The sequence below is a fragment of the Fukomys damarensis genome, unplaced genomic scaffold, assembly GCF_012274545.1.
Source record: "Fukomys damarensis isolate Sample0158 unplaced genomic scaffold, DMR_v1.0_HiC HiC_scaffold_4, whole genome shotgun sequence".
Taxonomy (NCBI): Eukaryota; Metazoa; Chordata; class Mammalia; order Rodentia; family Bathyergidae; genus Fukomys; species Fukomys damarensis.
This window is the reverse complement of record NW_022900916.1, coordinates 31827973-31849007: the sequence shown is the minus strand read 5'-3', so window position 1 is coordinate 31849007 and position 21035 is coordinate 31827973. Positions and strand designations below refer to the sequence as shown.

Below are 21035 nucleotides of genomic sequence, written 5' to 3'. Positions count from 1 at the left end.
TCCAGCTGCCTTCTGACATTTGATCTCCACATCCCTAACAGCCTGAGTCATTTGTACCTTTGTCTTCCGCATCTACACCTTTAAGGATAGGTTTGGGTCTATGGGTCTCCACGCAGGCTGGAGGTGGGAGGCACACTAGGAGACCCAGGGAACCAGAATCCAGGTGTATGCTCCTGCAGGGCCTGAGAGAGGGATGGCCAGGATTATGCAGTTAGAGTTAGGACTGAGTGACGGGGCAAGGACTGCCAAGGACTTAGTTGTGGACAATTGCAAGGCTGGGTTTTAACACAATTGCAAGGCTGGATGTTGTCAAGCCTAGGGGACCTGAGTCTAGTCTGTGGTGAGTCAGAGGTGCATGAGGGGTTTGCTGCCACAGCCTCTGCATGGTGTGATCCTCTGGGCTGAGAGGCTGAGCAGGCCCTTGGTGAGAAGCAATGGCAGGGCCCAGCCCTGCAGGTCTCCTAGAGGTTCCCAGACTTATTATCTCCTATCACAGGACTCCATGGGCATTGGATATCCGGGAGGCAGCCAGCTGTCCAGAGAGATTCAGAGCTCCTCCTGGCCAGCACCACACCCAGCAGAGCCCTGGCCACACTGGTGCCATGGCAATGCCACAAAGGCCAGCCTTTCCCAGCCCCGTAACCATGGGAATGTGCACAAGGCTGGGGGCTACTTGTGCGATGCTTCTCAGGGAGGGAGACTTGCTGGCCCCAATCTACTCCTAGAGAAGCATGCAGGAAAGCCAGAGCTCCACCAGAGCCTTTGAACTTGGGTGATGGCCATCCACATATTACCCCCATGAAGGGGTCTGGGAGGGGATTCACTGGGGGGGTTACAATGCCCCTGATGGTAAGGGAGGTTAGGAAACAGAAAGTGTGGGTGTGGGGTACACAGAGGAACTCCAGAAGGAAATTCTAACAGATGAGGGTGGCTAGCCATCCACATGCAAGTGGAAAGCTCCAGCCACCTCTGGCTGCCCTGGGATCCAGCTGTTTGTTATCACGGAGACAAGACAGTTGCCTATAGGCTGTTCCATCGCCCACAGCTGGAAGCTGGGGCCTCCTAAGGGGAAAGATGCGGGCAATAGAGCCTGAGAGCCAGCCAGAAGAGCAAGGTGCACAGGAGCAGGCTGCTCTGGTGTGCAAGCCAGACAAACTGTCAGGATCCAAATCCTGGATCTACCTGAAGGCAGCCCTGTTCCTAAGGGTTCCAGGTTCTGGGCCTCTGCTGGCCCCAAAAGTTGAAGAATGAAGCTGGATTGCTGGACTGGATGCACACATGAGGGACCCAAAGCAGAAGGCTAGGACATTGTCTGTCCATGGTCCCTGATGCCTGTTCTGGATCCTCCCCATCCCTGGCCCTGTGCTCCTTACTCCATGGCACACCCACCCCTACTTAAGCACCACTCTCTGACATCCTGCAGGCTTCCTCAAAGCACAGGAGATTCTGGCTCCAGGTCTTCCTTGCCTCTCTGCCCAGCCCTCATCCTGGGTGACTGTGATACCCAAGCTATGCTCCATCACTGATTGGCCTCGCAGTCCCATCCTTCTTTCCAGGACCCCCCTGAAGCCCTGGAGCCACCCTGCCCCACCCCCGCAACAGGAGCCCAGGCCTGCAGTGCAGCTCCCTGCTCACTCCATGCCCACCTCTCGTCCCAGTTTCCTCTCAGCATCACCTGCTCCTTGTCCTACTCCATCAGGACCCTCTGACGTGGATCTCATGACCACCACACAAGTGCTCCTTTGCAAAGATGAAATCCCTGCAACCTGGTTCGGGTCCATCCAAGATAAGCCAACTCTCCCTCTCTGTAGATTTCCCCTCCCCCAGGAAGCCACATTATTCCTCATTTGCATTCTGGGCAGAGCTGAGCCTTCAGCACTCCCTGGCGACTGCCCTGTATGTCTTGCCTGTTCGTTCCACCACCTGCTGCTGCTAGCATTGCCAGTCCTCTTCAGGACCCCACTACCCTCCTCTCCCTAAGTCTGAGGAGCCTGGAGCCTTGCCTCAGAGGTAAATATGGGAGTCAATGGCTGGTCTCCCTCTACTGCTTACCATGCGACCCCAGCGCACCTACATCAGCCACCAGCCCAGGTCATGGGCAACCCCTCCTTACTACCCACACTCCTGAGCTCAGTGGCTGCAGATTGCAGCTTAGCAGCATTTATTCAGCCTTCCTGTCAAAACCAAACAAGGCCATTCACCACCTGGCCCTCCACTGCCCTCTCAGAGAAGCCGCAGGCAGGGACTGTCCCGTGTCCCATCCCACTTTCCTGTGGCCCATTCATTTCTCACCACCTTCTCATCTGGCTCCCATATCTGCCTTCTGCCAAATCTGCGCTTGCTGCCAGCCATGGCACCAAACCCAGTAAATGGATGTGTCTGGAGCCTCTTAAAACACTGCTTAACTGCACACAGACGTTTGCCAGCTTTTCTTTGTCATGCTCTGTGTCTGGTCCCCAAGATCCCCAGTCATCCACTTTGCTCCCACCTCCCTGCCTGCTCCTTCTCAGCCTCCATGGGGGCCCGTGCTCCTCAGTTGGATTTGGGAATGTTTGAGTCCTTCCGGGCTCAGGCTGAGCCCTTTCATGCATTGCTCCTCACCTCGGTGGTCTCACCTGTGCCTCCAGTGTTGAACACCATCAATATTTCAACAATCCATAAGTCCACTTCCAGCCCAAGTCTCTTAGCTCCAGCTGCTCACTGGCATCCCCTGGGATGTCTCCCCTGCATCCCGCTGGACATTTCTTCTGTATCACACTGAACGACACCTTTGTGTTCAGCTCGTTATATCACCTGCATCCCGCTGGACACCTCACCTGAGTGCCATTTGTGCATCCCAAACGGAAAGTAACCAAACCCACTGGTGCTCTGTCCCCTAAGACCTGCTCTTTTCCCACCTTTACTCATTCCAGGGAGCCTCCTAGAAACTTTTCACCTCATCCATTAATTCAGCATCCCTGTGGAACCTTTCAAATCTGTCCCTATCTTTCCAACCACCATCACCCTGGTCCTAGCCTATTTTGGGTTTCTCTGCTTCCAGATGCCGTCTCTGCCTATAATTCAGTCTTCACACACCATTCAAAGGGATTATTTGAAAACTACAAGTGCCCTATGTCACACATTTCCAATAACTCTTGGGATCAAACTTCTTCAGTACAGCTTTCCTGGCTCTGTATGATGCAGGTGCAGCGTGCATGTGGGAGACCGGGAAGCCAACCACCACCTGCAAGCTGGAGTAGGCAAAGGTCTGCGTGTGTATTCAGAGGCCTCACCACGGTGTCAGATCATCCTCCCCTGTTCTCCTACATCCATCCACAATAGTTTATTTTCACTGATTTGCCCAGATGCCAAGCTCCTTCCTTTGAACCTGCCCTTTCCTCTTCCCGGCCTTCGCCAGGCCAACTCATACTCAACACTCTAATGTCAGGTTAGATAGCCCTTCCTCTAGGAAGATTTTTCTCTTCCCTTTAAGCACTCCCAGACTAGGTTTGGTCCTTCAGATTTTTGTCCCCTCAATATTGAACTTCTCTTCTGGGCTCCTAAGGCCACTATGATGCAGTTGTCTGAGTGGCATGCTCGCTCGCTCCAACTGCCTCCTGCTTGTGGCAGATGTGTGAAACATCTGTCATGTTTCCGGCTGGCCAGCACATTCTAAATGTCCTCCCTCCACCTGAGGAGATCGCCGCACAATTCCAACCTTGCCTAGTCCACGTCAGAACTTGCAGAGCTCACCTTCCCTGCAGGCAGCAGGCAGTGTCACCACCAAGGCTTTGCCCATCGATGGCAGCCCTGTGGGATCCAGGTTGGGAAAGAGCAGCACAAAGAAGCTGTTGCCAGGTGAATCTGCGATTTTGGCAAGTGTGGTGGTGGAGGAGTTTGGCTTTTCAGGACAACCACACAGTGCTTCTGGCATCTGGTCCACGAGATTGCTGATGTGAGCAGCTGCGTGTGTGAGGAAAAGTGAGAGTAGGGCGTTGGCCACAGTGACTCCCTGGAGTGGGCTGCGTCCGGCTCCCAGTCGCACTGCCTCTGGCCAGAGCTCTGGCTTCCTGGAGAGAGCTGAGCCACAATTATATACATACATATGTCATAATTTTTATGCTTTTTCATTTATTTTAGTTAGTTTTTTTTTTAATTTGGGGCCTCATGCATGGTAGGAAGGTGTTCTACCACTGAGTTACATCCCCAGCCCTAAAAAGAAGTTTATCATATGGTACTGGCTCATGAGGGAGGCTGGGCAGCCAACTGCCATCTGCAAGCTGGAGGAGGCAAAGGGCTGAGAACCAGGAATGCCGGAACCCAGTGCTGCAGCTCAGTGGTGGGTAGAGGAAGCCAGAATCCAGCCTTCTTCCACCCTTTTGTTCTATTCAGGCCCTTGACAAATGGGACTGTGCTCACCTTCATTAGAGGGGGTCTCTGCTTTACTTCTCTACCCATTCTCTCTAATCTCTCTAATCTCTTCCACCTACACAGACACATCTAGAACTAGTGATAGATACTGGTGTCCCAGTCAGATTGACACATAAAATTGACCTTCACTCTCTAGTCACAGCCTAAGCCCCAGCAGAAGCCTACATTCCAGAGCAGTCTTCATCTGGGTCCCCAGACTGTAGCAAGACACCTGACATGTAGGTAAAATTTAGCAATTGCTTACCCAGTGAAGGAACAGGTGGCCCAGCAGACCCAGAGCCCTGCTAGGGCCATGAGAGTCCCAGGCAGGATGAAGCCTCCGGCTGATGCCTGCCATCCCGCCATACCCGCCCTCTGAGAGTTGCCCCCAGCTGAAGGCAGCCACATTCTTGCTTCCTGCCCAGCTGGTGGGGAGCTTAGTGCACTGTGTCCCAAAGCTGACAGCCCAGCCCTCAAATCCTCCTCGTCCAGGACACCTTTCCTGCTGCTCCTGCCACCATCACACCGTATCCTCAGCTCCTATATCCCTGGAACTCCTGTTCTCACTCACACCCAAGCTTAGGTTCCACCCCAGGATCTTCCCCACTCCTGTAGGCTCCAGGCACCGAAAGCAGCCCCTCACTTTTATCCCATCTCGCCTCCCCAGGGTGAGGAGTCCAGCACCGCTGGAGGGAAGCTGGAATTCTTTAGGACCTGAAGGAGGCTTCTGGGAGGAGGATGCTGGAGTGGGGATGGGAAACTGTTCTCCTTACAAGGATCCAGCGTCCCAGAGAAGTCTCTGTGATCTGAATCTTGCACTGTCTCCTCAGCTCTGTCTGCTCACCGCTCCTGGCTCCTGAAGACTGGGGTCTGAAGGGGATCCAGGGATGTCCTGTTTCTCCCCCACCTCTAGGACCCTACTGACAAAGATGCCTTCTTCCACCAGTTCCTCAGCCTGGGACCCCAGACTCCTCTCCCCACCGCCAGTGTGAGGGCCTCACCCAGGGCACCTGTTAGCCTGGCCAGATGAACTGGGCCGCAGTTCATCTGCCACCTGGTGGCTGACATGAGCTTTGTTCTTCTCCATCTGCCCCACAGCCTGCCATTCAGCGCCTTCTGCCCAATCCCTCCTGCTATGGCTGGGGAAACGGAAGCCCTCGTGGAGGAAGAGTTTGCCAGACAGGGCACCTGCCAGAAACATACATCCTGGACAGAGCCCCAGTGCAGACATGCTCATCTTGGAAGAGACTAGCGAAGTGGTGGGAGTTTGACGCTGGAATGAAATCGGAAGGAACGAGGAGACCTGCAGACATGGGTAGAGACACTAAAGACGGGATGGACATTTCCTAAAGCAAGTGCTTCTGCCACTATGAGCACCATAAAGTAACTGCCAGCACTAACCAGCTTCTAATTAATATTAACTCACGCTAACCACAGCTGCTAGCTAACATTAATCACTATTGCTAACCACTAACTAGCCACAACCATTAACACCTCTAACCGCTAACACTAATTGCTAATGAACACTAATCATTAATTAACCCTAACATTAACTAATACTAACCACCAACACCACTATGTCAACAATCCTACCAACAGTTAATTTTCAGAGGGGACACGATGCATTTAGTGATAACGATACCACAGGCTATCACATTGACATTTTCTTCAAGAATGCACTAGAGCAACTTTTCTGGGAGCTGTTACATACCGTGTGCAGCACATAGGCTCAAAAAGCCTGCGTGTCGAGCTTATTTTGAAATTCTGGTCATTTATTCTAAAGTTTTCTGGAGTGTACATGTAGAATTATATGCACGGAAGTTTATTATCACAGCTACCTACTTTAAAATGGGGATCAATTTACACAAATAGAGGATTTGTTAAATAATTGCTGGCTAAGGAAACAATATTATATAAACTTTACATATTCCATAGCAGAAAAACATCTTCAAGGGTTCCGTATAGTGTCCATTTCCTTTTTTTTTACATATCAGCTTTATTGAGATATCTCGTATACCTTAAATTCACTCTCCTTCAAGGTACAATTCTGTCTGTTTTTTAAAATTCAGTTTGTAGCCATCACTGTTGTCTAATTTTAGAACATTTTACCACTTCAGAAGGAAATTCTGTACCCATTAGCAATTTATCTACCCCAGACATTTCATGTTAATAAAATGGCATCATACATAATGCGGCCTTTTGTGATTGTTTCTTTCACTTAGTATAGTATCTTCCAGTGTGTGCATGTCACAGTAGGTTTTAGTAGTCATTTCCTTTTCATTGTAGAATTACCACTCTGTCTTATGGATGCACCACATTTCTTTATCTAGTCCTCAGGTGATGGGTATTTGGGGTGTTTCTACAACGTGGCTATCAAGAACAATGATACCACAAACATTTGCGTACACGTGTTTGTGTTAATACACGCTTCCAAGTCTCTTGGTTATATCCCAAGAAGAGCATTTGCTGAGTGAATCAGTGTTTGGCTTCTTAAGGACCTGTCAAACCTTTTACCAATGCAGCTGACCACTTTAGGTTTCTAAAATAATGCCTGAGGGCCCCAATTTCTTCACATTCTTAGCAGTACTTATGTTTCCATTTGTTCCATTTGCATCAGAGGTGTTAAGCAGTATTTCATTGTGGTTTTGATCTGTATTTTTCTAAGGATGAATGATGTTGAACATCCTTGTACATGCTTTATGGCCATTTGTGTGCCATGAATTATTTTTAAGCATAAAAACAAGATGCAAACTTACAAATATATTATGACTTCAAGGTGCTTCAGAAATGCAGAGAAGCCTCCTTATAGGAAACACAGAAATATCAATGATGAATATTGCAGAGTAGTAAGATTACAGTTGATTTTTCCTTTCTTTTTTAATTCTTCCTAGATCTTTCAAATGCCTGCAAGGAATGTGAACTACTTTTACAAGGAAGATAAAGGAAAGCATGCATGATGGGTTTTCAAGTCCACGTTTCGACTCTGATATTTGTCCGACCAGGCAGGAGACAGGCAGCTGGGCATCACAAGTAACAGTGTGACCTTGGGCTTCACATAACTGCATCTCCCTTCACAGGAACCTCGCAATTATGAGGGAGGAGGATGTGCCCCAGCCTCTACCCCACACACAACCCCATGCACCAGCACCCTGGCCCTTCTGCTCCCAGTGCATGAGAAAGGAAATCTGGTCCAGGCAGACCATGGAAGATAAGCAGATCCTTTGTGCAGAGAAAGATCTCAGAAATAAGAAAGCTTAAATGCGGTCTAGGACACAGCAAATGACACCTGGCTATCAGCCCAAATGGGGCTGGGTTTAGACTCTCAGGATAGCAGGGGAAAGGAGGAAGGTCAAGGAAGGTTGGTGTAGTGAGGGAAGGCTTTCTGGAGGAAGGAAGAATGGAGCAGGACACACCTGATGTGAGCAAATCAAGCAAAGGGCCGATTTCATTCCGACCCGGATAGTGCCTGTGTGCTTGTTCTCTGTAGTGAGATCCCTCCACCCCATCAGTCAGCAAACAGGTCCCCAAAGAGCTCTCTTTCTCCTCCCTCTGGTCAAAGGGGAGAGTAGCAGAGGGATGGACAGTGCTGCTGTGTTGCACCAGGCTGGAGGCAGCAGGCAGCAGGCTGGGACACAGAAGGCACACAGGGGTGGGTGGGGGAGGATGTGAAAAGAATGAAAGGCTTAGAGTTGAGAAATCTCTACCCAGAGGAAGGCAGGAAAAGAGACTGGAGCAATTCCTAGAAGAACATACCCACAAGGCTGGCAGGCGTAATGAGAGATGTTTACACTTGCCCAGCACCGGGGAAATACAAATCAGAACAGCAATGTGCTGCCACTGTACACATGCCACTGGCTTGCAAGCATTAACAAGCTGGTAAATACCAAGTGCTAGGGGCTGTGGACACTGGGGAACCCGAGAGCTGCCGGTGGGAGTGCTGATTTGCAGCTGCAATCTGGTAGTACTTGCACTTATCATGTCATGACAGGCATGACTGATGCTTCAAGGTAGTCTTGGAGGGAGACTTGCTCCACCAGCCCATAAGGGACACACAGATGGCTGTCTACCAAGAGAGAGGAGACAGGTAACCCGTGGGCAGTGGCACCATGTGGTGCATATGCAGTCAAGAAGTAGACCAGATGTACACATGGCAACATGGGGAGAAGGGTCGCTTAAGAGCACAATGCTAAGGAGGAAATGTTAGGGGCAGGATGAGGCATATAATCAATAGCATTTCTATAAATTCAAAACAGACACGTGAAACACTCCATTTTCACAAGAAACATAGAAACACAAGGATTCACATTAAACTTATTGGCTTGTGTGCCTGGGGCAGGAGGGGAATGGGAGTGGAGGTGGGGACCAAAGAGAATATATTTTAAAAATACATAAGCATGAGGGTCCTGGCAGAGGTTAGTGATGAAAATACAGCACAAACCAAGGAATGATCGATGCAACTCTATGAACTGGAAGTCCGAATAAAAATGCAAATGCGACCCCTTCAGAAGGGCATGTACACACTCAAATGTGTGTCATTCATGTACAAGTTTATTGGCTCCTCCAGGCATATGGGCTATAGCCCAGGACACAGAGAAGGGGACCTCAAGAAGAGACACAGAGTAACAAGGGAGTCAGAAGATGGCATACAGAGACACAGGGAGAAGTCAGCTGCAAAGCCAGGGTGGCAGCGCTGCCCCTGCCGGGAGCTGGGCAGCAGCATGGCATGAGGTCTCCTGGGGTCTCTTCTCCAGAGGGCGGTGGGCAGCACACAGCTGTCCAAGCCTAAGTGTGGGATCCAGCTGTGTGGTGTGGCCAGCCTAGCACATGGATGTCAGCACCTTGGCCCCCACACGAGAAGGTACAGTCCACTTTGTACAGGTCCTTCGGGCTGGCAGAAGCTCAGGGTCATGGCCATGCCACTTGCGTGAGATCTCAGCCCTCACCTCCAGAGACAAGGAAGAGGATGTTAAGATTCCATTGCCATCGGCTGTTGTCTTTTGTTCATTTTCCTTCCTTTTAGCACGCCTTTGTCTGAGCCCAGTTAATCTCATTTATGGGTACTTTCCTGAGTTCCTGGACAAGATCTACTCTGAATACGCCATGCTTGGGGGTTCATTCTATGAGCTGAGCTGTACCCACAGGGAATCTGTCCAGAGGACATGTTTGAAGAAAGGGAAGACCCAGATTTCTGTCTGAGGGACTACAGTCAAGAGAACAGAAAGCAAAACACTGGGGAAACAGGATTTGGAGACTGTGTCTTCACATCTCCGTAGGAATGTCAGAGGGGACTGCACCCACCTGACAGAGCTGAGCTTTAGCTTTAAGTAAAGATAAAGGGAGACAGATTCTCTTCACATGAAGATGATCTTCCTATAGCTGCCCCCACAACAGAAAGCAGTAGTGGGAATAGTAAGCTCCTTGTCACCAGAGATAAGTAACCATCTGGTCTCAAACACTGCTCCCTGAGACAGATCGCTTAACTGTCCTGTAGAAGCTCCTTTCCCAGACCCATTAGCCTCACTCACCCTGGCTTGCCCTTGGCACTTTCCCGGCTCATGACCGGCTACGCCCAGGCACTGCGTTCCAGAGCCAGAGAAGGCTGCACAGAACTCAGAGAGGCTGGTGTGGGAGTGCAGAGTCAGGAGGAAGAAAGCAGTCAGGGACAGAGGGGATAGGTGAGGCAGGGAGCAGCACTTCCCAGCCAAGGGTTAGGGCAGGTACAACCAGGTCTACATGAACAGATTTATGACCACCAGGGGGAGCCATGACCCTGCTTGTGTGCACCGTGAGGGCCTCTCGGACTGGTCTCTGAGCTGGATTCCCCACTTCTCTGACCAGAGCAAGATGCAACACTGGCAAAAATCCATGGGGTCCTCTGGGCAGCCCTCCCTTCCCATCCACTGCAACTTCCATGATTCCACATGTACCACAGTGCTTCTACTCTATTCATTCATTCTACCTCAAATTCTGCTTGGTCTAGTCTTTTTGTGTCTCTTTCTCATAGGATCTTTCAGTTTCCCATGCTGTGCTCTGGGTCTTCCTCAATGTCTCTGAATCAGACTCTGTTTCCTAGCTCCCTGCATGTCTGCCTCTGATTGTCTTGGTTCCTCCATCCCTGTTCACTCTCACTGTCCCTTCCCCAGCAGGCATAGTCCCTCCCCAACTCTCCCTTAAGCCCTGAAAGACCTCCTCCCACCTCTGGACAAGTAGACAGCTAAGGCTCAGATCAGAGGAGGGACTGGTAAAAGATGTCTACAGAAAGCATTCAGGTTCTGCTTGGTCCAGGAGCTCAAGAATGATAGCCACAAAAGATTGAAAGAGTAGAGGAGGACAAGAGCCAGCCTGAGATGAGAGGGGGTCCTTAGGACTGGTGGCAGTGGGAGCTCCATGAGTTAGGAAAAGCAGAGAGAGTCACACACCTCTTGGTTGAGGAAGCAGTAGAGGATGGCAACGATGAAGCCCTGTGGGACCACACAAAAAACTCTATCAGAATAGTTTGACCTGCCCCCAAGGTGTGCACAGGCTTTTTACTGCCTTCCCATCCACCCCCAGCCTGTGGCTTAGGCCAGGTCTTTGTGAAAAGAAAATTCAGATACATTTATCACTGTGCAAGATATATCCTTTTATACAATCATCATAGCAAGCCACCCAAGGCTGGACTGTTAGCCTTGTCTCTCTTTGTTTCTGCATCTTCTATCAGTGAGTGCATTACTCAGTACATAGCAGGTACTCAGTAAAGGATGGATGGATGGAGTGGGTGAATAATTGGATGGCTGGGTAGGATAACTGAATGAATAGAGAGACAGCAGGATGGATGGAAGATGGACAGTTGAAGAGACGGATGAATAATAATAGTCCTCACCCAATTGTGAAGTTAGCCAAGACCTCCCACCCAAGTATCTGCAGGGAAACAGCGCCTGTGCAGGCCTCACCTGGAAGGATCCCAGCCCCAGCTCCAGGGGGAGGCGAATGCCCAGGCCAGCGTCATCAGGCAGAAAGTTAAAGACGATGTAGTGAATTCCAAACAGTGGGATAAGGAGAAGTGTTGACTTTGACAGACGCCTGAAGGGAAGGAAAACACCCAAAGGTGCAGGTTGGGAGTAGAAACCCCCATCGGCACCATCAGTTTACACCATCCAGCATCTGCACACATCTACCCTGAGCACTGAATTTTGTTCCAGATTGTTCCAAATTCGATGCATTTTTAACAGTCTAATTCAAAGGCCACTTTCTCCTGGAAGCTCTCCCTGACCACCTCTGCCCCTGATCTACAAGGGATCTCCTTCTCCAGGTCCCTGTTGAAATTGGCCCAGCTCAGCCTGTGCAGCTTGGTCACTGATGTTTTGGAGTCCCAACCTTTCCCACATTGTCTTCTCCTGGAGGGCAGGGACATAGTCTCTCTAGGGACACAGGCAAGAGGATGGGTTGGGGTCATGAATGCTGCAAGGGGAGACAGAAGCACATTGAATCGTTGCCCAGTCCCTCAGCACACACACACACACACACACACACACACACACACACACACAGTACCAGTACTGAGAGTGGGTATGCTGGCTGCCTTGTGCTGGCTCCAGTTTCCTCAGCAGGATGCGGATGATATTGAGAAAAAGACCAAAGTTCACCTAGAAATGAGGTGTAGGAAGATGGAGAGCGAGGGCTAGGGGTTGCCCTAGATGGCCTATAGTGGAGCCCTAGCCACTTTTAGAGAACTAGAAACCCCAAATCCTTGAGGAGCGGGGATGTGCCAGAGAATGGATGCACTGATTGTTGCTAGGGCAGTGAATCTGTGGCATGTGCACCATAGAGAGCTGTGTGTATCATTAAAAGCTCCAAAAAGTGAGCCATTTACTCTAGAACAACGTAGCCTGAGGCTTGGAAGTCCCATGTGGGGAATTTAGAGGGCAGAGGAGGCCTCATGGAGCCTCCTTCACCCTGGGAATGAAGATCAGAAGGCCAGGCCTCACCACCTGCCTCCAGACACCAGTCCTCTCTCACACATCAGTGTGCATCACTGAACAATTGCTATGTTGACAAAAATCCCCATATTCACAGAGCTATACAAGACCATCCTCATAGCCTTGTGTTCTGAGTGGGAACCAGATAGGTGCAGGATACCTCAACTCCCCACCCAAGCTTTTCATCCAACAGTGGGTTATCTGTGCCCAGTGCACCCATCACATGGAAACGGAGCCATAAGGTCCAAGTGTGAGGGGAGCTCATCGGGGTTAACCAACAGGGTCCTCAGGCTGGGAGAGTGCTGTCTGGAGAATCAGCAACAGGTGAGCCCAGGTTTCCTAACTCCCAGCCTGTTGTATGTGGCCCTTCTACAGACTGAGGGAGGCTGGCTGAATAAAGCAAAGGACACTGGCCTCAGGGACTGACCCCAACAGACAGGACGATGGGCCCTTTGATGATCCACCAGTAGGGGGAGCTGGCATCTAGGTCCCAGCACCTGGAAAGAGAAAAGGTCAAGGCTGAGGCCAGACCCTTTTCTGCAGTAACAAGCCCCTTCCCTCCTGTCCTCTCTCTGCTCCTGGGCTCCACTCCTCTGTAGCCTTCACACCTTACATCTCATCCCACCTCCCTCTGGCCTTACCTTCTGTCTCAGCCACATAGGCCCTCTTCCAACGGGGACCCCTAATCTAGGCTGGTTTCAATTTCTCTCCACCCCAATGGGTAAACCTCTCTAAAATCTGTCTGATGCTTCCTTGCTGGCCTCACACATGCCATATTCCAGAGGCCCACTGACGGCTTCCCATCCCCCTCCCCATCCTGGCAGCCCTGACAATCTGGCCCCTTTTGCCCAGGTGCCTGCCCCTGCTGGGCCATCTGCAGGCAGCCCCCTCCTCCACCTCACCAGAGCTGGAACCTACTCCTCTCTTTCCAGCCTGGAGAAAAGTCATGGTGCCTGGCCATCTGATCTAGCTCCTGCCCACCAGCTATGGTTGTAAGAAAGCAGCTGCTAGGACTCACGCGATGTCCTCGAAGGCCAGCTTGCACCCCACCCAGGTGCCTGTGCATAGCATGGGGAGTCCTGGGCACAGAAAAAATTTAAGTGAAGGGTCTGTTTCATGGCTCTGAGATCAACTCTCTACCTCCCACAGCTATTGCTGGCTACAGAGGGACTGCAAAGGCAGGACTAGCAAGTCCTTAGGAACTGCTTTCCAAGAGTGTAGGATGGTAGCCCATCCCCTCCCCTTTCTGGGCCTCAGAGTCACCACGGGTGACACGAAGGCCCTCCCTGTGAGCTGCCAGTGCCTTCCTAGCCCTCAGTGCTCACCCCAGCCAGCAAGAACCAGCCACCAGAAGGCTGTCCTGGAGCTGGGAGATGTGGAGGCAAGGAGGCAGCTCAGGTAGACAGCTTCTGCCAGCAGCCAGCTGAAGTTGGTCATAGTGGCAAAATGGGAGATGGCCACGGAGACCTTGCACAGGACCTGGTGGCCAGAGACCCGGATGCTTCATTACAGCCCCCAACCAGGCCTTCCCTATCCCGCTGAGACCCTGAACCTCTAGGACCCCTCCAGCTCCATCCAACTCCAGGGGCCTTCCCCAGACCGGGTCGGGCAGTGGAAAGCACTGGTTAAGAGCCCAGATATAGGATCTCGATAACCTGGGTTCAAGCTTATCACTCGTTAGCCATGCAAACCTCCTCATGTTTTAGCTTTCCACCCGTGAAAAGAAAAGCTCCTGGTGCCTATCTCATGGCCCCCTCACTGTGGAAACTCTGCATAAGCACTTCTACCACTTATCTTCCCTTTCACCTATGCTTCTGGAGCTATAAGGACGGACCGTGGATCCTCACATAGCTCAGAGCTGCAGAAGCGCAGGACAGGACTCACTGTGCCTGCACACATTTGTCACCTGGAGCCATGAGCAGCAGTGTGGCCTTGAGACTGGAAAGCCCAAGGCCCCGCCCAGCCTCTCACCTTGCCCGCTGCCCCTTATTTAGAAAAGTGGGATAAAGACATGCTTTTGTCCTGGAAGCCTAAAGGAAATCAAATGTGTAAAGCACTTAGCACGCTGCCTGGTGCATGTGTATGCTCAATATACCCAGTTACTAGTGCTTTCATTAATGAATTCAGGTCATCTGTGGGTTTGTTCACACACCGGTCGGTTCACTTGGGGCCTGCTTCAGGCTCACTTGCAGACAACCATGTAGGTGCTCAGCTTCCAAGTTGCCCTTTCCCTGCTCTGCCCACTTCACCTCTGCCTTCATGACTTTCTATTTGGTGGGCGCACTCCAGGCCCTTCTGTCTTTGAGTATCTTGGCCCTGATCTCAGGTCCTTCCTCCTGGCCTGCCCATCGCTGCCAGCAGCCTAGCACAGCCACTTTCTCTCTGAAGCCCTTCAGATCTCCCCCGCCAAGAAGTCCCCAGATCGGTGCATGCGAGGGAGCCCAGGGCCCCCCACAGGACGGCACAGGCACACCTCAGCCCCTCAGCCCGCCATCTGGGCTCCTCTCCTCCACTGCCCCTGCCCCACCACGGCCTTTACGGTGGAGAAGCCGCAGTGCTCCGTGTCGTCGTGGAAGAGGGTAGCGTCCTTCAGAAACACGGCTCCGGCCTTGAGGATGAAGGTGGTGAACAGCTGGGTGTGGATATAGTTCCGAGGGCAGTGGAGCCTCCTGGAGGGGTGGGGAGAGATAAGAAGCAGCTGACCAGCAGGAAGAAGGGTTTCCAGGTCCCCTCAAAAGGAGCCTGGCTTGGCTCTGCTAAGCTGGCCAGGAGGTAAGTGCAACTGAATGAAAATGAATCAGATCAAGCCAAATCAAATGGAATCAAGCCCAACTAAATTGATCTAGATGGAGCTGGACTTGACATTTTAGCCTTGCTGGTCAGCTGAGCAGCCACTGCCCTGGGCTCTGGCAAAGAGGCGGGAGCAGAGGAAACCACTCATTCTTGCCAGAAGAGTTCCGCATCTGAAGCTCTGAGGCTGAAACTGTCTGCTGGGTTATCAGAAAGACACTCCCACCCCAGGCAGAGGCCTTCACCTGCCAGATGTGGGCTCAGACTTTGAAGACCATAGAACCATTGAAGTAAACAGTGGTCTGAGGATTAGAATAATCAAGAAGGACTGGGCTTCCAAACTGGGGAGATAAACATGGCGGGGGCCTTCCAAGAAAACAGTGTGAGCTCTAGGTAAGCAAAGGCAGGGCTATAGGAGTGAGTTGTTGGTGTGTGAAGAGATGGTCTACGTGTTGGGAGAAAGGGCAGACATGGGCATGATACCTAGACCCGGAAAACTCTTAACTGTCCTAGCAAAGTCACACTTGGTCCTCCTGGGCCATGGGGAGCCAACGAAGGCTGCTGAACAGGTGATGAAGATGGCAAACCTGAGAGCAACCAGGATGGCAATGGCCACAAAGAGGGCTACAACAGAGATGCTATGGCCCATGGTGTAGATGATCTTCACGGTGGAGAAGTAAGATTTCTGGGGAGAGAAGATAGAAGAAAGTCTCAGCACTGCAGAAAGGGAGGCTTGTCAGTAAGCAGGAGCAGACTTTGCAGCCCCCCACCCTCTCCCCAGGGCAGAGGGGTCTGTTGGTAGCACTGAAAGCACCCTGTGTGAGGGAAGCTTTTGCTCACGTCTGCTGGGGCCTGACGGGTGGAGACACAGAGCATTGCTGCCACACATCCCTGGGGAGTGACAGAGCCCAAGAGGAAACCAGACCTGCTTATTGACATCCAGCTTGCTGGCCAGCTTGGGAACACAATGTCCCCTCCTAAACGGGATGGCCGGGACACTGGGGACAGCCATAGGCAGACAAAGAAAAGCTCTATCTGTGCCTGAGTTTTGGAACCAATCAGAGTTCCACCTGGCCGCGAGAGATGAGGGCACAGGACCTTGCCTGTGTCCTCACTCTCCTGCCCCTCTCAGCTTCAGTCTTCTCATAAAATAATGGCCACACTCATGTTGGACCTCTCACGGTCAAGGGGAGAAGAAATGAGGTTGTGAGTGCACCTGTGCCTGCCCCAGGCCCTGCTCTACTTGCAGCACAGGTGCCTGAGTCACTCCCTGGCCCACACAGTGACTCTGGTCACTGCCCCATAGACTGAGGACCAGGGAAGGAAGAATCTTGCCCAGCACTGCCTAAAGCCTTGGTTTTCTCTGGAACCCCTTGGCTCCCTGCCCTAGAGGCCTAGGCACCAAAGAGGTGGGATCATCACATCTGCCACCCACCCTTTACCTGCCTTCTCCCTCCAACAAGGTGGCTCATATGTCAACTTTGAATAACTAGCAGATTACCTCATGGCACCAGAAACTTTAATGTCCTCTGTTGGATGATTGCCCCCCCACCGGCCCTGCAGCCTGGAGTTGGAACCCGGACCTTCACACTGAGCTATGTTTACAGCCCCTTCTAAATTTTTTTTATTTCAAGACATTCTCACTCGGTCACTAAATTGCCCAGTGTGAGCTGGAATTTATGATTCTCCTGCCCCAGCCTCCCAGAGTGCTGGGATTGCAGGTGTGCACTGCCACACCCTGCTACTGCTGTAATTCCAACTTGACGTGTAGAATGGAAATGGCAGCCCACCCCCACTCCCAGTTGTTCAGTCCATCACTCATACAAATGTCCGTGGCAACCCTTCCTCCAAGATGCCCAAAGCCTTTTACCTCCTCAGCCAGCAACTCCAAGGGCACGGGGCAGGCTACAGTGTAAGGTGGGAAGGGATCTGACCACCCTGTGATGGTACAATCCCGCTTCACAGCCCCTGGGGGAGAGCAAGAATCTTTGGTCACCATGGTTCCTCCCCTCTCCCAGGAGGGTAGAAGGAGCCCTGGACCTGCACAGGCAAATCCTTAGTGGCAGAAAGACTGGGGCCTTCCCTCGCCAACCTCCAAGCGCTCTCTGTTAACAGAGAGAACCATCTCTTGGAGGGCAGAGAAGTGGTGAGTTGACCTTCAGTACCCCAAGGGAGCCCCCTCTTCCCTGGAGGGGTACTCCCCCAAGACACCAGAAGGCAGCAGCAGGTGTATCCGAGCACCCAGCCAAGCCTGCCCTCCTCCAACTTCAAAGCAGGCCTCCTGCTACCAGCTGCAGAGTGGCTGGTTGGTGCCAGCCCTACATCCACTCTGCTCTCTGGTCCTCCCCATGTCAGGTTCGTGTCTTCCTCTTGTTCCAGAGTGGGCCTGGGTCAGGGTCATGCCCGCAGAGGGGAGGCTAGCGTCAGATTCAGGTCTGCCTGCCTCCAAAGTTAGCAATGTGCCCTCTAGGTTGTGCCACCACCCCAGGTGAAACCACCTCGCGTCCCCACCCCCATCACAACCAGGACCTCTCACCTAGCTCTGAGCTGAAGTGGGAGAAGAAATCCGGGCAGGGCAGGGTGATCCACTCTCCGGAGCCTGCCACCGGCCAGCACAGCAGCCCATCCCAGGTCCTAGGGCAGCCTAGATGGACAGACTGGAGATGTAGGCGTAGCCCTGACAGGGGGACCAAGGGGGCCGATGGTCCCTCACTCTGAGAGGTGAGGCTGGAGGGGAGAAGTGAATCAGGGATGCCAGCACACCCTCCCAAGTCCCGTACTCAGGGAAGTGTTGGGCATCCCCTCTGCCGCCTGCAGACATGCGCTTTCGTCCTCCCGCAGCCGGGTGATGAGGTCACATTCGGGGTGCACATGTCCCTGCACCTGCAGGAGGGTGAGCAGGATGAGCCAAGCCAGCTGGGTGCTCCCTCCGCAGAGCCTGATTCATTTCTGTGGTCTGATCCTAAGCACAGTCCTGCCTCTTCGCAGTACTTACGGGTCTGTCTCATGGTCCTTCAGGTATGTGGAAGGATGGAAAACAGGGAGTAAGGGAAGAATGGAGGAAGGAAGAAAAGAAGGAAAAAAGGAAGGATGGTGATACAGAAGAAAGGAAGGGTGGAAGAAAGAAAGAATAAAAGGGAGGAAAGGAAGGACAGGCAGAAGTTTGAACAGACGCTTTCCCTTTTCATCGCATGGAATTATGTTCTGAAACATATTACACAAAAAAGTCTAAAGGACCCTGCTGATGTAAGTGAAGGATCTTGCTGTGACCCAATGTTATCACAAGGGCCTTATAAGAAGGAGGTGAGAGGTCAGAGTCAGAGAATTCGATTTGATGATGGAAGTGGGGGGAGGAAGGGAAAGTGATTGAGAGGAAAAGACACTGCAAGCCAAGGAAAAGGCAAGGAGTTGAATTCTCTAGTACAGACTTCATAAGGAACACAGCCCTGCCAATCCCTGGATGACAGCCCCCTGCAAACCATTCCAGATTTTCAGGGGCCTGCAAGCAAGGATGAAGGAGTAAACGGTTAGATCAGTAAGTGAGGGAATGAATGGAGGAGTGAGTGCCTGACCGAGGTGAAGGTGCAAGTGAATGTGATGTGCAGATGGACGGATGGATGGGTGGATGGATGGACGGATGGATGGATGGGTGGATAGTAGATGAGAAGAGTACTTGAGTAGACTGATGGATCAATAAATAGAAGGATAATAGTGTCCATGTGTGGCCTAGCAATCATGAAGAATTACAGCTTTAAGAGCTTCCCAGAATCTGATGCTGCCCAGGGACACAGGGAGTATCTGGAAACGGGAAGCAAGTTGTCTCCCCGGCAATATTTCTGAAGGTGTGACTCATAAGCCAACTGACTACCAACAGGAATAGCACCAGAGATACACAGTGACCTGTAGTAGAGTGAGGACTTGGCATTTCAGTAAATTCTCTAAGAAGCTATGAGTCAAAGTGAGGACTTCTAGCACTTCTTCCTCCTACTCCCCCAGCCTACAAGGAAATGAAAACTGAACAGGTAAGAGTGACTTTCTTACACAATCAGCCTGTCACCCTGTGGGCTTGGAAAGCTGTGGCCTCTGTCCTTTACTCTACTGTGTGGGAGCCCCACCTCTTCCTGGGATATGCTCTTAGGGACTGTCTGGAGAATCACTAAGGCCAAAGGAACCAGGGACCCAGGTGAGCAGCCTCCACCTAAATGATAGACAAAGAGTCCCTGCACTTCCTAGGAGAGGGGAAAACTCAGGCAGGCTCAACCAGAGCCCCAGGATGTGTGGTCCCAGGGCCAGCTGTCAGGTGGGCAGTATAAGGAAAGACAAAGAGGTGAGGCTGGAGAGATGGCAAGACATTCAAACGCTCCTGCTGAGTCACCCCCATGCACGTGCCAATCTCCACCCCCCCAGAGGGGCACCCCATCACCGTGGATGCCTAGCCTTGCTCCCTGTGACTGCTGCACATCTAAGGGCTCTGTGGGGCTAGAGCCCACAATGGGAGATGATTAATTCTAGTTCTGGTGTTGGCACCAGCACCTGCGGCTGGGTGGCCCCACTGACCTAAAGGCCTCTGCTGAATATGAAGCTTTTGCTGTAGGGTGCACACAGAGGAGAGCAAGGGGGTGGAAGATACCTGCTCTGCACCCTGCACCCAGTCCTGACAAATCAAACCCCAGTCATACACAGCCTTGTGAACAGATAGGATTTCCTCTTTTTGTTCAAGAGACAAGGGAGACTCAGGAAAGGGAAGGAGCTTGCCCCTGTTCACACAGTTTTATGGTTCCAGGACTCCAGTTTAAAGCTTATGCACCCAGGGTGCTGGGATGGGTGCTTCCCCCAGGGCAGGGCAGTGGGAGTAGAAGGAGGTCTCCATCCACATGACCTTCCCATCTTGTGATTCTCTTCCTAGTCCCTACTATCACCTGTGGTGACCTGGAAAAGCTGCTGGAAGCCTGCAGCACATGGGCTGTGACTCTATCTTGTACCCCTGCTGCAGTTTTTCAGGCCACAAGCTTCTCCTACCCAGGGTGTAATGGGAGGAAGAGTGAGTCCTTCAAATGCACAGCAGGAGCAGCTGGTGTTCACCAGCTCCTCAGACCCACTCAGACCCTGGGCGTGTCCTTTTCAGAGAAAACAACCAAATTTACGGGGGTGGGAGAATCATAGGGGCTAGGAAGGGCTTGAGATCTTTAGCAGGGAGCTTGTGGCAATGGTTGGGATGCACAGTTTAGAGAAAGAGCACAGGGTGGGAAGGAGATGGCCTGATCATACCTCCTCATTCCAAGGCACTGCCTCAAGGCCCACAGGGTCTCCATGGCCCCCAGAGGGTACAGCCAGGTCTTGGGGGAAGCAGCAGGGATGTAGGCTCAGCTTAGCCCCAGGAAGGACACCTTAACAATCTGAGCAGAATTGCTGGGGAAGGTCGAGGGAACCCTCCCAGCCATAGCTGGCCACCTACTTCATAGGGAGAGGGAGTGACTCCCAAGCTGGAGGACAGTGGAGTCTCCAGCTGGGCCCCTGAATGCCCTGTGCCTCCCAGATCTGGATCTGTGGGAGGCGCAGGAGGGTCTGAGCTGGCTACTCACGGCTCCTAATGGGCTCCACAAGCAGAGGACACAGACACCCCACATCCAGCTCTCCATGGTTACAGCTGAGCAGGGGTTCCGTTGGCCAGATTCTGTGAGGCTTGGCTTGCTTCTCTCTACCCTGTCCCCTGCTGCTGTGAGCACATTGTCTGGCCTGCCTTCCCTCCCCAGGTGGCTGTTTACATAGGCAGGAGAAAGCAAAGGGGCACACCACTGAATATTCACCAGGATGGCAGCACACTGCCCAATTCGGCCTGGCCCTGCGGTGGAACTCCATGTCCTCAGCACAGAGGGGCTAAGCCACCACCTCCAGCCC

General features: G+C 52.1%; 1 protein-coding gene across 1 annotated transcript; it reads right to left on the bottom strand.

Annotated features, from left to right (window-relative positions):
- Positions 1–8926: 8926 nt before the first annotated feature.
- On the bottom strand, positions 8927–20825 carry Ghrhr (growth hormone releasing hormone receptor). Its single transcript, XM_010628333.2, has 13 exons — positions 20720–20825; positions 17918–18020; positions 17674–17781; positions 17008–17105; positions 15725–15822; positions 14887–15016; positions 13673–13826; positions 13366–13426; positions 12775–12844; positions 11923–12014; positions 11322–11451; positions 10809–10850; positions 8927–9332 (listed from the first exon to the last, which is right to left on the bottom strand). Exons 1-13 carry the CDS (start codon positions 20774–20776, stop codon positions 9207–9209), a joined length of 1269 nt encoding a protein of 422 aa, XP_010626635.1. The 5' UTR covers positions 20777–20825; the 3' UTR covers positions 8927–9206.
- Positions 20826–21035: the final 210 nt, after the last annotated feature.